The following is a 15,078-nucleotide window of genomic DNA, read 5'->3' on the forward strand; positions in this document are numbered from 1 at the left end:
GAGACACACAACTAGAAAATGTGCAGAGAGTAAGAGACTTCAGAACACTTGGTCCTAAGTGGCATGTCTTCATCAAACCTCTCCACTCAGGGTTTGGGGAAGTATCTGGAAGAGGAGGGGAAAAATTTTAAGAACTCGAGGGAACGAATGACTCCCAGGAAACAGAGTCTTCCAGACACAACAGGACTGACCACATAAGAACGTGAGCAGGCTGTGGCCGTATGCAGAGTTTCTACACAGCTCCAAGTCAGATGGGTCCCAACACTGAGAGTGGGAAGTGGACAGAAGATCACATTTCTAAGAAGCTTTCTTCAGTTGACAATCTCTAACAAAGGGAAAATTGGCTTTCTCCCATGGAGCCTCACTGATACAAACACATATAATGGCAGCTTCCATGTCTAGCAGTAAATGGACACACGAAACAAACTCAGTGGTATTTTTAGAGACTCTTTGCCTCAGATGTTTTCCTTGGGCTTTTGATCTTATTGGTCTTTTGCTTGTATAATATGGTTTAGGGTTTTATGTTTTATCTGGGAGGAGACGGAGGAGGGGAAACAGTGACAGGAAAGTGTTGTATGAAAACAGTATTTTCAATAAAACAGGCTTTGCTTATCACTAACACTCACTTTAGACAGACACACCTCGCCACACTGGCTCAGTCATTAATTCTTTCCAAAGCAAGCCATTCGTATCCACTGTGATCTTCCCCACTCGTAACCTGGGGCTGTTTCCACAATAGACCCAGCAAGACCCTTCTTAGCTCCAAGGATAGCCATCATTGAACAATAGGAAGCATGTGTAGATGACTGTCACCAAGAAATAACCATGAAACCACCTTCTCTCTCCAGATTCCAATGGTGGATCACGCAAGGGGAAGTGCTAGAGCGCCTACTCCCTCCTTCCTCTTGCAGCGCTTTCCTGTCTCCTCTGGGATTTTTAAAAGCAGTAAGAGAAGTTGGATGGTTCCACATTGAGACTTTAATCATATGTACTTATATTTACATGTCATATAAGCTTGGTGGCCCGTAGTTTATCATTTCAAATGTACAGATCAGCACACAGTGGTGCAAGGTTTAGAAGCAGCACTTCCCGCACAGTGAAGAATGACAAATGTCAGGGCTGGACCCACAATGCTGATACCTGTAGTTCTACAGCTTAAGAGCACCGTCACTGCTATCATGAAGTGCCCAGCAAACAGAAAGTCAGTTACTAAATGTCCCATTCATTCCCATAATGTGACGAGCGCCATGTTCCTTCTACTATACACATCCGCATTGAGCCTTATCGCCCACAATAATACAAATATAGACTCAAATATCATTCAGTCAAACCCAATGCTTACTATGGTTATAAATATATACATAATACACAATCCGATTAGCTCCACAGAGAGAAATATATTTCAGTCAGAAAATCAGCAGTAAGTCAACATACTTAAAAAATACGCACTACAACTTTAAAAATATGTGCACTCGCATGCTGTCATGCTGAAGGCTACAGGCGCGCGCGTGGCCAGACTTAGACATGAAATATCAAGTCCTTTTGGGAGCATAAACACCCATCACGGCTAGTTGTTTAGGAAGGCGAAGGATCCGGGTCTCTCAGCATGGCCAGCTGTAGACTGGCTGTCTCTCACACTCACACATCTGGGAGATTCTGTAAGATCTGTCTCAGGGAAGCACAGGCAACCACATGGGCATCTGACGGGAGATTAGCAAGTGACTGGATCAACTTCTTCACTATGGTCTTCAGACACTGGTGCGCGGCATTCAAGTCTCTGTCGAACTGTTGCCCTTCAATCTGTAGAGCCAGGTGACTGCAGATGTTTCGGAACTCAACACTATCCTGAAATGAACAGCACACAGGCGGGACATTAGATGGATGATTTCTCAGAGAACTACCCTCTCTTAGTTATAGGAGGGTGGTTTGACCAAAACTGACCCATCCCCACCTCCCGATCCATGAGATTGCACCGCGCCCAGTCAAATGAACTGAGCAGCGATGGGCAGAGGGACAAGAGCCAGTCAAGTAGCCTGGTCAGGTACAGGTGACCAATGAAAGTCACTGGTCCCACTGCTACTGAACCAGAAGAGAGAAACTCTCTTTGACTGGGATTACTTGGGAACATTCGTAACCTTTAGGACAAAGTACTAAGGAAGATGTCTCCAAAGCCAAAAGGTTCTAGATGAAAGAGATTAAAAGTGACTGACTCTAATGACCTTTCTTGACTATATGGACCCAGGTACACTCGAACAGGGATCTCCCAGGATCGCTCATCTAGCTGAGTTAATGAGCAGCCATTTTTACTGTAGCTAGCTGAAGCCCAATTTCTGCTATTGTTCCTAAAAGAGCTGTGACAAATACATAAATAGCCTGTCTTCTTACTGTTTGGTGTTTACCGTGCTCAAGATTCTACTGTAGGGTTTACAATGCAATGGACATGGCCTCCAGAAATGGCCAGTCTGGGCTTCACAAAGAGACCCCTATCTCAAAAAAAACCTAAAAGCCCAAACTGGTAGATCATGCAGCAAAATAAGTGGTGCAGCATAAACTATACAGATCGGAAAAGACTGGTTTGAGTCAATGGAAAAAATCAAACAGACGCTGTCTGAAACACACAGGGAATGTTTTGTGGAATCGGATGCCAGCATGTCATCATGGAGCATATCGTAACACATCTGGAAGTCTGTGTCATACCAAAATCACAGTTCAAGCCCAGAGAAATCATTGGGGCAGTTTATCTTCTCAAACACACGTGACTTGAAACAGCACTTCTAAATAATTCATAGGTTTAAACCCCCCCCCCAAAAAAAAAAGAACTTTGAAAATACTCTATGTAGATCAGGCACAGTAACACTATCAAAATTGTGGAAAGGAGAATGATATGAAGACTTACATGCCTATATGCAAAAGAAAAAAAAATGACAAAACATTCCTAAGCGAAGAATTAAACCCAACAGCTTGGTGGAGAAAGCATAAAACGCCACCCCACCCCCTACCAATGGAACAAAGGGCTGAGAGTTAATGGCAAGGTTAGGGAGGGGATGACTTGATTGAGAATGGCCCCTAAGATCATATAATGGAAAACCTGGTCCCTAGTTGGTGGAACTGTTTGGGAAGGATGAGGGGGTGTGGCTTTGTTGGAAGTGTGTCACTGGGGGTGGGCTTTGAGGTTTCAAAAGGCCACACCATTTCCAGTTAGGTCTTCTTCTCTCTGCCTCATCATTGCCTCAACGTGTAAGCTCTCAGTTACTGCTCCAGCACCATGCCTGCCTGCCTGCTGCCATGCTCCCTACTGTGGTGGTCATGGACTCACCCCTAAATGTAAGTCCTCAATAAATTCTTTCTTTTATAAGTTTCTTTAGTCATGGTAACTCTGCTTAGTCACTAAGAGAATGAGGGGCCAACGTTTCTTCCTAACGCTGTATAGAAGAGGAAACTATTTTCTTCCAAAGAGAGCACTTAAGAAAGAAGGATTGGGGTTTCTGCTTATTTTTCAGCATTTCCTAAGAAACAAAACAAGTAGAATTTACTGCAATGCAAAGGGCCAATGTGAGAGCCTGGAGCTGAGGCAGGAGAGTGTACTGTTGTTGTCCCTGGATGCCAGTATGCACAAACACAGCACTTGTCTTCATTATCTGCTAAGTATGTTTGCCTTTCTACCTCCATGTGTTTCTTGTCTCTGCCCAGAAGGTGCCAGGGTCTTCCAGGATCATCTTCCTACAGTTGATGAGGCAACCCACACTGCAGAATCATATTGCTTAGAATAAGAAAGTCACCATGGGCTGTTTCCCCTAAATTTTCATCAAGGGAAACTGTCCAGTTGCTCTACAGAAGGAATCCAATCTAAGTACAAAGTGGAAGGATCAAAGAAGACATGCTGTGGGAATGGCCGAGACCTGTGTTGATGTGTCCCTGTTCACCCCAACCATGATTAAAATGCCTTGGACTGGAGAGATGGCTCAGTGGTTAAGAGCATTGCCTGCTCTTCCAAAGTGCTGAGTTCAATTCCAGGCAAACAAACGGTGGCTCACAACCATCTGTAATAAGGTCTGGTGCCCTGTTCTGGCCTGCAGATATACATACAGGCAGAAAATTGTATACATAATAAATAAGTATTTTTAAAAAAATTAAAATGCCTTGAAAAATAAACCCAGCTGGGTGGTGGTGGCACACGCCTTTAATCCCAGCACTCTGTAAGTTCGCGGCCAGCCTAGTCTACAGAGGGAGTTCCAGGAAAGCCAGAACTGTTGCACAAAAAAACAAGAATAAATGAAAAGGAAAAAAAATAGAAGATAAACCCATGGGCCTGAAAGCTGAAACTGACTGCACATTTACTTATGTAAAGACTCAAAAAGGGCATCTTTGGGGGAAATTATAAAAGTCTATAGTTGGTTTCCAAGGGCCTGGGTAAACTGCAGGCTTATGGTGAGCTTTGCAAGGTCGCTTTTATTTTATTATCTTAGTATAATCTTTCCTTATAGTCCTTTCTAAAATACAGAAACAGTCAATGAAGACAAATGATTAGGAGTTGGCTTCCCACATGACTCTTACTCTGTCTGGGGGTTAAAGATGGTGGAATACAACAGGTGATTTCTTCCTTTCTAGGACTAAGTGCCAACTCTGCATACACCAATCACTGTCTTCAATCAGCTTAGCGCTGCTCCTGCTGGGGAAGACTGGAATCCCAAGACACAAGGTCAAGGCTCATTAAATGCTTTGTGGTTTTCAGTAGAAACACACAAGATCAATACTGGCCATGATCTCACTCTCGGAGCCTTCCATTCGTTGACAAACCGTAGTCTCCTGTGACTGTTACACGGGAAGTCACCGGCGCTCCCAGAAATGATGCAATATCCTGCAGCGCTTTGAGCACTTTGCCAGAGTCAGAACCAGACACCCGAGCCACCGAAAACAGTTTGGGGAGCATCTAAAGTGCTTTGTAATTCAGACTCTGCCTATGAAATGTGTTGACGGCTACAGCGGTCCAAACTAAAGGCACCACGGTAGAGACTCCCCTCCCATGTCCTAACTAAATCTAACCCTGTTTAACTCAGCTAATAAAGCAGCAAATTTATTTTAAATGTGCATCAAGCTATGTGACGTGACTACACTGGAGAAAGTCACAGAGACATGTTTCCTTGTCTCTGAAGAACCAACAAAGCAGCAAGGAGAACGGGAACGCGAGCATCTGTCCAAACATCCAATGAAAACTGAGAAGCTCCGTAGTGAGAGGAGGAAGCCCTGGGTGAGTGTGTATTTTGACATGGGCATGGCCCACAACACACACACACACACACCACACACACACACACACACACACACACACACACACACACACATGCAATAATTCAGCAGGAAAGGAAGATATTTGGGTTCATTGGCCTCAGTTTTCCCAGAGGATGAGGAAGATCTAGATAAAGACACCGGGAAAACGGTAGAATGTGCTTAGGACCTTACGTCACCTTTAGAAATGCCTAAAGGATTACCGAGTATGAGTGGCCACTGTACCGAACAAAACACCACAATCTCAGTGCCGGTGGCATTAGGGTTCTTGTTCCTGAGAACATCACCCCTAACCTGACTCACACCGAAACCCAGCCACCAGTGACTGATCTCTCTAGTATTCTAGGCTGCCAAGCAGTCCTTTTCCCTTCTCAGTCCCAAGTGTCCAGAATCACTTTTGTCCTTCTTCCAAACTGAACCTCACTGCTGCCAGCTGCATTGATGCTTGTGGTTTAAATCCCACAGACTCCCCCCCAGCATCTCCCAATGCGGAAAGCACACAGTCAGAGAGAGAGAGAGAGAGAGAGAGAGAGAGAGAGAGAGAGAGAGAGAGAGAGAGAAGTTGCTCTCCCCAAGCAGCCTTCATAGATTACCTTAGGCAACACGTATCCTTCATTCAGCTTCTCTAGCTGCTGGCCTGTCTGTGTCCTGAGTATCTGACATCACACTGATGGCTGGCTGGGTGGCTGGGTGGCTGGGTGGCTGGCCCCTGGCATCCTCCTCTCCTCCTTTTCTCATTCCTCCTCCTCTCTCTCTCTTCCCTAGATTTCTCCTATTTATTTATTCTCTCTGCGGGCCAGCCCTGCCTATTTCTCTCTCCAGCCTAACTATTGGCCATTCCATTCAGTTCTTTAATTGACCAATCAGGTAACGGTCGGAGAGCTGGCTGAGAGGATTGGAGCGCCGCCTGCAGAGCCCGAGGTGGCCGGTTTGAGTCCCAGGTAAGTCTGTTGTGTTGTAATGTGTCTGTGTGCTGTGTGTGACTGTAACTGTGTATGAGTGTCTCTGTGCTGTGTGTGAATGACGTCTGCATGCATAATCAATCGAAAAAAAATTGAACATTCAGGTAGGTGTTTTAGACAGGCAAAGTAACCCAGCTTCACAGAGCTAAACAAAAGCAACATAAAGGAATGCAACACATTTTGCATCTTCAAAACAAATATTCCACAGCATAAACAAATATAACACATCTTAAACTAATATTCCACAACACACTGCTACGGGCTTGAAGATGAACAACACTCCCAGCTCCTGTTTAGATTGCTCTACCGTGAATGGCTCAACTTGAGTTAGGGCTGTACAGCTTTTAGAGGGTGGGGCCTTTGTGGTGGAGGTAGGCTTTTGAAGACTAAAGACCATCCCTAACCCTCACCTACACATCCTGCTCCTTGCTTACAAGTCCCCATGATGTCCGACCACCAAGAAGCAGTTCCACCATGCTTTCCCCCAGAAGATGAACCAACATCTCTTTGCAACTGTAAGCCAAAAATAAATCTCTCACTGGGGAAATAATTCAGTGGATGAGTTACTTACTGCCTGGTACGTGTGGGGTCCTGGGTTCACTCCCCAGTGTCATCAAAGAGTAAAAGAGGTAAAGGCTAAACCAAAATAAACTTCTCTTTTAAATTATTTCCATTAGACTTTTGGTCACAGTGACCAAAAGCTACTAATACCCATATGTATTTCTAACATGTTTTTAATATTACATGGCACTTGAAATTTCATCAGTTCTGAGATACACATTCTTTCACATTTTAAACTCAATGAAATCAGTATGTAATTCACAACCAATGCTAGTCACACACTGGCAGAATTTAAACTTTTTCTTGGGGGGAAATAAAGGAAGAGACACCCCTGCATCAGACACTGCTTGGTGATGTTTGATTTGAATTTCTTACAACCTATGATGCTGATGCAACTTAATATAGTGCGTGTTTTCCAAACTTTGGATCCTAGAGTAAGAACAGCATCAACCCTTAAGGAATGCACCAAGCTCTCTTCAACACCCCGTCTCCTCTGGACTCCTAAGTGACGGACAAGATGACGCTCCTGGCCACAACTTGAGAGCCAGCATGTCCCAAAAAGGGGTGACCTTAAGACAATGTCCTAGTTTGCTTTCTATGGCTGTGATAAACACCATGACCAAAAGCAGCCTGAGAAGGAAAGGGTTTATTTCAGTTAACAGTTTATAGCCCCTCACAAAGGAGTCAGGGCAGGAACTGGAGGCAGGAACTGAAGCAGAGGGCATGGAGGAACCACGGTTACTGGCTTGCTCCCTATAGTTTGTTATACAACCCAGGACCAGCTGCCCAAGGGTAGCACTGCCCAGTGAGTTGTGAGCTCTTCCCCCACTCCTATCTCACCGTCAATCATTAGGTCAGAAAATGCCCCCCCCCCCAGATTTGCCTACAGTCAATCTGACGGAGGCATTTTCTCTGTTGAAGCCTGCTCTTCTCTGGTGGCCCTAGCTTGTGTCAAGTTAATAAAAATCTAACAAGCACAATTAGGTTAGGCCAGGACTGGACCCCAAAACCCTGGACCCCAACCTACCTCAGATCTCTTCCCAGTTCTGCCCCATACATATTCAGCAGGAGTCCCTGTTACTATCAGCAAGCCTGTCAACATCTGGGCCCCCCGGCCCTCAGCACACTTTATAAGGATTTAGGTTCTCCATCAGGTCTCTGCAGTCCGTGAGGAACTGGATTTATGCAAAATAACTGTGATTCACCAGTGTGCAGGAACTTTAAATAAACGCGGGTGATGCTGTCATAATCTATGCAGCTAGGGATGTAAAGAGTACTTAAGGTTATAAGCTTGGAGGAGGAAGTAGGGGCGGCCGACTTCCACAGGTAGAAAACATGATTTATGTGACAAGTAGATCTTGACAAGACTTCTTCCTCTTTATCCCTCATTCCACCCCCTCCCTCCTACACACATGTACACACACACACACACACACACACACACACAAGTCCTGGTCCAGTCCAGGTCTAGTTCCTCAGTCAGGCAGACCCCAGGTGGTCGGTTCTCAAGCTCTCTGTCCCATATGCCATTCCTCAATGCTTATCTCCTTTTGTCCCCCGCCTTTCCCGCCCATGGCAGGTTGACCACACCCTGCCCCACTCCATCCAGCAGCCACTGCAGGCCAAGAGGACAGCAGGACAGACTCACCTTCAGGTGGATGGGGAAGGGCCGCTCCTGCTGGAGAGGCCCAAGCAGAGTCTGCTCTACGCTGACCAGTTCCGAGGTCGAGTCCACCACGCGGGCCAGCACGCTGCGCATCGCCATCCGCGCCAGGGTGCAGGGCCCGCGGTCCCGGGGGAAGGGCAGCAGCTCAGCGCCCCCCTCTGCGCCCCGCAGCCCGCCTGCCTCGGGGGAGCTCCGCGCTCCGGCGACCCCGCGTCCCAGCCCCCGCCGAGTCCGCATCTGGCCTGGGCGACGAGCTTGGGCGACGGGCACGTGGTCCGGGCCGCGTGGGCTTCCGGGGGCGCTAGGACCGTCGCCCCAGCCCCACTCCTGCTGGAGTAGCTGCAGGGTCTGCAGAGCCACCATTTGGTGACTGATGGAAGCCACTAAGGGCGCGGGGCTGGCCATGGCCGGCTGGCAGCTGGGCGCAGAAGAGCAGGTGGAGCGCAGGAGAGGGAGCCTGGCGGCGTTCGGGGTCGCAGGGTCACATTTTCCTAACTCCTGGCTCTCCCCAGGCCTCCGCGCCCCTCAGCTTGTGTGGCCCGCCCCGCCCCCGGCCCGCAGGTGGTGACCCGAACTTGCCCCTGCATTCAGTTCCAGGCAGAATGGGCTCAAAATGACCCAAAGCTGCCAGAAGCCTGCTCCTCCGTGAGCGCTTGAACATCAGCCAGATGCTGAGCTCTGGTTCTTCCGCCTCTCTGGGCTTTGGTGGGGAAACGCGCGCATGGCTTTGTGCGGATGTATCTATCCCCAGATACCCCGCCCCCTTCTTCCCTGAAGGACGCCAGTCAAGGACCGCTTAAGGCAGGGGAGGCCCCAGGGTCTGGGGTGTCTTCGGGATCCAAAGTGCCCAGAGTTCCGCAAAACTCATAAAGGACATTGGTGCATTCCCCTTCCTTTTCTGGGGGGTTTCGGAAACTCTGTAAAAATAGCCTTGCGGACGTCCAAACAAAAGACGTGGACATCGAGTCTTAAAGTTCATGCCTTATTGCTTGGTTCCCCGCAGGTACTGACATGCCAGATGCAGAAATGGTATCAAGGAAGAGTTGGCACTACTTGCTCCTGAACCCAAACCTGGCACTGCCCAAATGAGGAGCTTGACTATTTTGTGTGAAAGGACTCAGGCAGTAAGGTCAAAGGTCAATCCTCTTCAGGAGCATGAACCTCAGGACAGCTGTATAAATACTCATTTTTAATCACACCAAACATGGCTGTCTCCTTTAAGTGATGTGAAAGGACTCAGTCATAGGTGGTTTGGGTTCCTGTGTGTGAGTGTGTGTGAGTGGAGGGGGGTGGGAGTGTGGTTTGGTTGTTGCTGTTGTTTTTAAAGGCCTTTGGAGGGAGTAGTAGGGAGAACTATCCCAGAGAGCATCTTTTTTTCTGCTTTTTCGTCTTGTAAGGAGAATCCAGTGATCCAGCCCAGCAGATGCAGGGGCACAGCGTAGGAGTGAAGAGTCAAGGGCAAGCCAGAGGCCCAGGCAGATGGAGGGCGTGTCCTATGGAGTCAGTTCTGGAAGCTCTCTGAATGAAAAAGCCCTTGCTCTGGTGCTGTGGTGCGGTCGGCACAGACAAGTGAGCATTAAGAAATATGGAGTCCATTAAGATCTCACTGACTCCGGGGTAGCTGACCCTGTGCAATCCTCCCTGCCCTCCAACAAAGGTTCTTGGAAATCTCAGTTTCCTTCCCCTCTGAAAAACAATCTAAATAAACAAAAACCAATCATGTTACGGTAAATTATATCTAGGTAAAAAAAAAAAATGCTAATCTGCGGCCACAGAGGAAATGACTTTGGTGAGAAGCAGTTTGTTATTGATTAGTTTACCTCGCCATAAAGTTACTTAAGTTCATCCATGGAAATACAGAAATTCTCCCGAATTGTGTATTTACTGTTTAAATCTTCAGATGCGAAGCACATTCGGCAAAGATGAAACAGGGAAGCGCACAAACCACCCCTGTTTGCAGAAAACATGCCAGGTCTCCAGGATTTCATGAACTAAGCCCTCTACAAATGTCTCCTGACCAAGGGCATTCCAGTCAACAGGACAGGGATCCCCAAGCAGAGCAGGGTCTGAGCCCTCCTCTTCTGTACACCACACTGGTTCTGGGAGCCATGAGACAACTGACCTTCAGGAAAGACGTGAGACGAGGGCCAGAAAACCACAGGCATGAGGGGTGAAAGTGCCTACCGAAAGATGGCCTGGTGCTCTTCCAGCAAAGCTCCCCATCTATCCATCCGGGAGTCACATTTGCGTTCCGTGTGATCTCAACATGGCTTCTGGTCCAAAGCTGGAGACCAAAGACCATAAGGGAAAGTCTTCATGGGGCATTGACGTGAATTAAGAGGATTAGCAGGTCTCTCCTTGCTCTAAAGCATCTACAAGAGTTGACTCTGCTGGGCCACCAGACCAAGCACACTCCCACTCCCATCGTGTACCCAGTCTGAAACTCTGGAAGAAGTGCTCAGTCAAAGAATGCTGTGTATTCAGTATTTTTGCTTCGGTACCTATCTGAGTATTTTATGGAGCCCATGTTCTCATTGCTCAGTGGACGTGCTTCATCTTCCATGTTCAGCCCAAGGGTTTGATAAGGTAAACTGAGCCAAGTTGTAGAAGGAAAGAGATTTGGGTCATCCAGGCTGCAGTCAATTACAGCCACCTTCCCAAGGTCAGGAACCACTTAGAATGTTTTCCATTGGGTGTACTGTAAAAGATAAAACCACGGAGCTTTATAGTACAGGCCAGGAGATCACACAAGCAGCAAAGAGCACTTCCTCTTTCAGTAAGGATGTATAACACACAAGAATTTAATTGACAAGAATGTATTGTCCCGCATAATAAGAATTCTGAAGGTGGCTTTCACGTTGCTCAATACTAGAGTTCTGAGATGTCATCAAACCCTTGGTTCCTTCCATCTTTTTGAGAGCACATCTGCTTTATCTTTTGTGCTTGGTCCTTGGATTACTTCCCCTCTAGCCACCAAACAGTGACAATGGCTCCTTGCCTTGCCTCTGGACAACAATCTCTAAACCAAGAGGTTATCTCTTCTTCAGTAGCCCTTCTCAAGTTCAGGGAGATGCCTCATAAAAAGCTGCACATGTCCTTCATCAATGTCTTGGCTGAAATTGAAGAACATATCTTTGTCAAGGCAATCATAATCGAGAGGAAAGGGGCCAAGATAAGAATGAACCAAAATTCAGTCCTGAAGTATACACTCATAATGTGGATGGTGAATATTCAGTAGGAATCCGGGTTCTGTTACCAAGCAACAGCAGTGGCAACCAAACACCAGGAAGCTTATGCAGTGGCCCTGAGGAAAGGACACATCCGATCTCCAGGGTCTCTCCTATTTCCAGGTACACAGGGAGCCAAGTATCATAAGGCTAATCTTTCCACTACAGAGTGGTTGACTATGATGTGCCTTGTGCAAGAGACACCGAGGCGATATGTGTTGTGGAGCCTCTGCAGCAACCCTGTGAGTTTGAGAGGACAGCCTGCCTATGAATAACTCAGCACCAAAGAGAGAAAAGCCAAAACGTCTGGAGAGAAAATACCGGAGTCCTTGTAGTAGCGCCATTTGCATCCTGCACAGAGCAGCTCATGAAGACAGCCCCACCCCTGAGGAGTTGGGTTACAGAAGACAATAAAGTATCTTTTTTATTTGGCCCATTTGGGGTTTAATTTATTAGAACAAAAGGAATCATGATGGAAACAAACAACATAACATAACACTGAAAAAGTACCAGGCCAGTTTCACTGACCCCGTGAGCCAGCACCCCTTTAACTAAATACTGCTGTGTCGGTCCAATCAACCACCTCTGCAGGAGTTTAGCCATCCCCTGACCTGTGCAGGTTAAAGCTCTCGGGGCAACTCCCATCTTCCTCATAACACATGAGGACCTTTTAACTGATCACAAGAATCCCTAAGACTCTTATGAATGAGCAACGAGAATAAAGGGGGCTAAAAAGCTCAGTGAGTGAGAAACCCTGCTTCACCTGTCAATGGACAGGGAGGTTATTACTACATGGGCAGGGGTTCACAGACTCCTTCCCCACATGAGCCAACCATGCCAGTGTTCATGTAGGATGTTTGAGAAGCTGGGCTCAGGAGGGGTCGAAGGGAACAGGTGTGCAGAGTCATCCTCAAAGGACTCAGCAGAGCCCAGATACTTGTGAGCCCTGCTTTTACTCTTTGGCACTTTTCTTCAAAGGGGATCCGAGAGCGTTCCAGAGCCAGCCGTTAACTTTCAATGCACCCTGGGGAAGTTCACAGAGTGGAGAAAAACAAGACACGTCCTAAGAGGCCAAAGTGTTGCTCTTCTTGATGAGGACCACATCGGAGAAGTAGATGCTGAAGAGACAAACCAAGATATGAAAAGGTACGGAAGAACAATCAAACAGGGGAAAGGTACAGGCAGAAGAAGACAAAGCATGAAAGATTGAGTTCCCTTTGCAAACATGTAACCATAGTGTATGAAGACTTCAGGTCATAAACGTGCACAAGTTCTTACTTAGCCAAAACATTTGATTTTCAGTAAAGACAGAGAGAGGGATGCAATCCTGCCACAAAACTGCTAAAATACGAAGAACAGTCTTTACTCAGGGCAATGTGCTTTCAGAACATCATGCTTCTCAGATTATCTTTCAGATTCTTTTTCTTCAGATACTTTTAGGTTAATCACTTGGTGAATCTGAGTTAAGAAAAAGGCAAGAGTGGGTGAGAAAGCATCATGACTTGATATGAAGTGTCTCCCAAAAGGCTCATGTGTCAGAGGCATGGTCCCCAGCTGATGCAGCCAGTCATTGAGAGGGCTTTAGACGGAGAGCATTTTGCCCTTCTCAGGGATTCATTGACTAGTTCATAATGAAGTATCGGAAGATGGAGGATACTGTTGAAGATGAAGTCATTGAGGGCATATTCTAGGGGTAATAGAGAGTCCCTGACCTGTCTCTGCCTTAACCCCCGCCTTTCTACTTCCTATCCATGCTGAGGCAAGCGGCTTTGCTACATCGTGTACTGTGGTGTTTGACCTCATCACAGGCCCCAGATATGGCTGTGTGCTTTTATCATAACAAAACAGAGAGGGAAAAGAAAGTTTGGAAATGATGAGTACCACCCGGGCCTCCTGATAAAACCAGATATGATTTGCCCTGCCAGGTTTTCCTTTTCAACACAAAATGCAAGTCTTCCCAAGTATAGAAACTTGGTTCACTTTGTTTAATTAACCCAATCCTAGATTTGTGGAGGAAAAGTATTTCTATCTGTGTAGCCCAGGACAAACCTGCACTCACGATCCTTCGGCCCTAGCCTCTGAGTGCTTGGAATGCAGACAGGCACCTCCGTGCTCTTGCTGTGTTCTCACAGTTCATCCTAGGAAGAATTTTTGATGTCGGAAGAGAAAAGAAGAAAGCTTTAGGAATACACTCGACTTTTTGAATTGTTGGAGCTTTGCCGGTGAGAGAGTTTTTAAGAATAAGAACTTGCATGCCACCTCCAGGAGACTTCAACAGAGCAGGCTGGCCAGTGTTACCCCCAGAGGACATCTCTTCCCTCTGTGGGGAAAATAAAGGGTTACTATTGTATATCCTAAATCATTTTGATTATGTATATAGATACAGTTTATGTGTTGAAATGGGGAAATTTAAAGATAAAAATGGGCAAAGGGTCTGTCGTAGTGGCACATGCTACAACCCCAGAACCCTAAAAGTAGGAGGAGGACCTGCTTGTTCTTCCTGGCTGCCCAGCTAGCTTAGCCCTGAAGTAACCACACAGAAACTGTATTATTTAAATCACTGCTTGGCCCATTAACTCTAGTTTCTTATTGGCTAACTCTTAACATCTTAATTTAACCCATTTCTATTAGTCTGTGCATCACCACAAGGTCGTGGCCTACCAGCAAAGTTTGGGCATGTCTGTCTCCAGCAGCTCCATAGTGTCTCTCTGACTCCACCCTTCTTCCTCCCAGCATACAGCCTAACTTTCCCTGCCTACCTAAGTTCTGCCCTATCAACAGACCATGGCAGTATCTTTATTCATTAATGGTAATCACAGCACACAGAGGGAAATCCCCCATCAAAACAAGGTTGAGAGAGTATGGCCAGCCTAGGCCATATATGTATAACCTACCTCAAAAAGAAATATGAGGGGGGGGCTGATGACTTTGTCAGCTGGACTCTAGGGTCTCTACCCTTAGTGGAAATAAAAGGTCACCACCTTGCCAGTTTAGGATCACTGTGTATTTCATATTCTAGTAACTTCCATTTGAATGCAATAGAAAGAACTAGGCTGGGCAAATAGTGGCTCATCCCTATAATCCCAACACTCAGGAGCCAGAGGCAGGTGGGTCTCTGAGTGTGAGACCAACCTGGTTTATATAACAAGTTCCATACCAGTCAGGGTTATGTAGGGATACCCTATTTATTAAAAGAGGAGGAAGAGGAGAAATATTTAAGTATATGATTTGCAACTGCAAGTAATTTTTACATGTATGAACTGATATAAAATGAGCAAATAGTTGGCTAGAGGTGCATATGTATATGATGTTACTTCAACTAATGAAAATAACTATTGTATGATTATTGTTAAATTATTCAGTTTTGCTCCTCACT

General features: G+C 46.4%; 1 protein-coding gene across 1 annotated transcript; it reads right to left on the minus strand.

The window, feature by feature from the left end:
• Positions 1-955: 955 nt before the first annotated feature.
• On the minus strand, positions 956-9,212 carry Dleu7 (deleted in lymphocytic leukemia 7). The gene is made up of 2 exons (XM_075949895.1): positions 8,458-9,212; positions 956-1,845 (listed from the first exon to the last, which is right to left on the minus strand). The coding sequence occupies exons 1-2, from the start codon at positions 8,878-8,880 to the stop codon at positions 1,639-1,641; spliced, it is 630 nt and encodes a 209-aa protein (XP_075806010.1). The 5' UTR covers positions 8,881-9,212; the 3' UTR covers positions 956-1,638.
• Positions 9,213-15,078: the final 5,866 nt, after the last annotated feature.

This window comes from Microtus pennsylvanicus, chromosome 15 (assembly GCF_037038515.1).
Source record: "Microtus pennsylvanicus isolate mMicPen1 chromosome 15, mMicPen1.hap1, whole genome shotgun sequence".
In the NCBI taxonomy this organism is placed as follows: Eukaryota; Metazoa; Chordata; class Mammalia; order Rodentia; family Cricetidae; genus Microtus; species Microtus pennsylvanicus.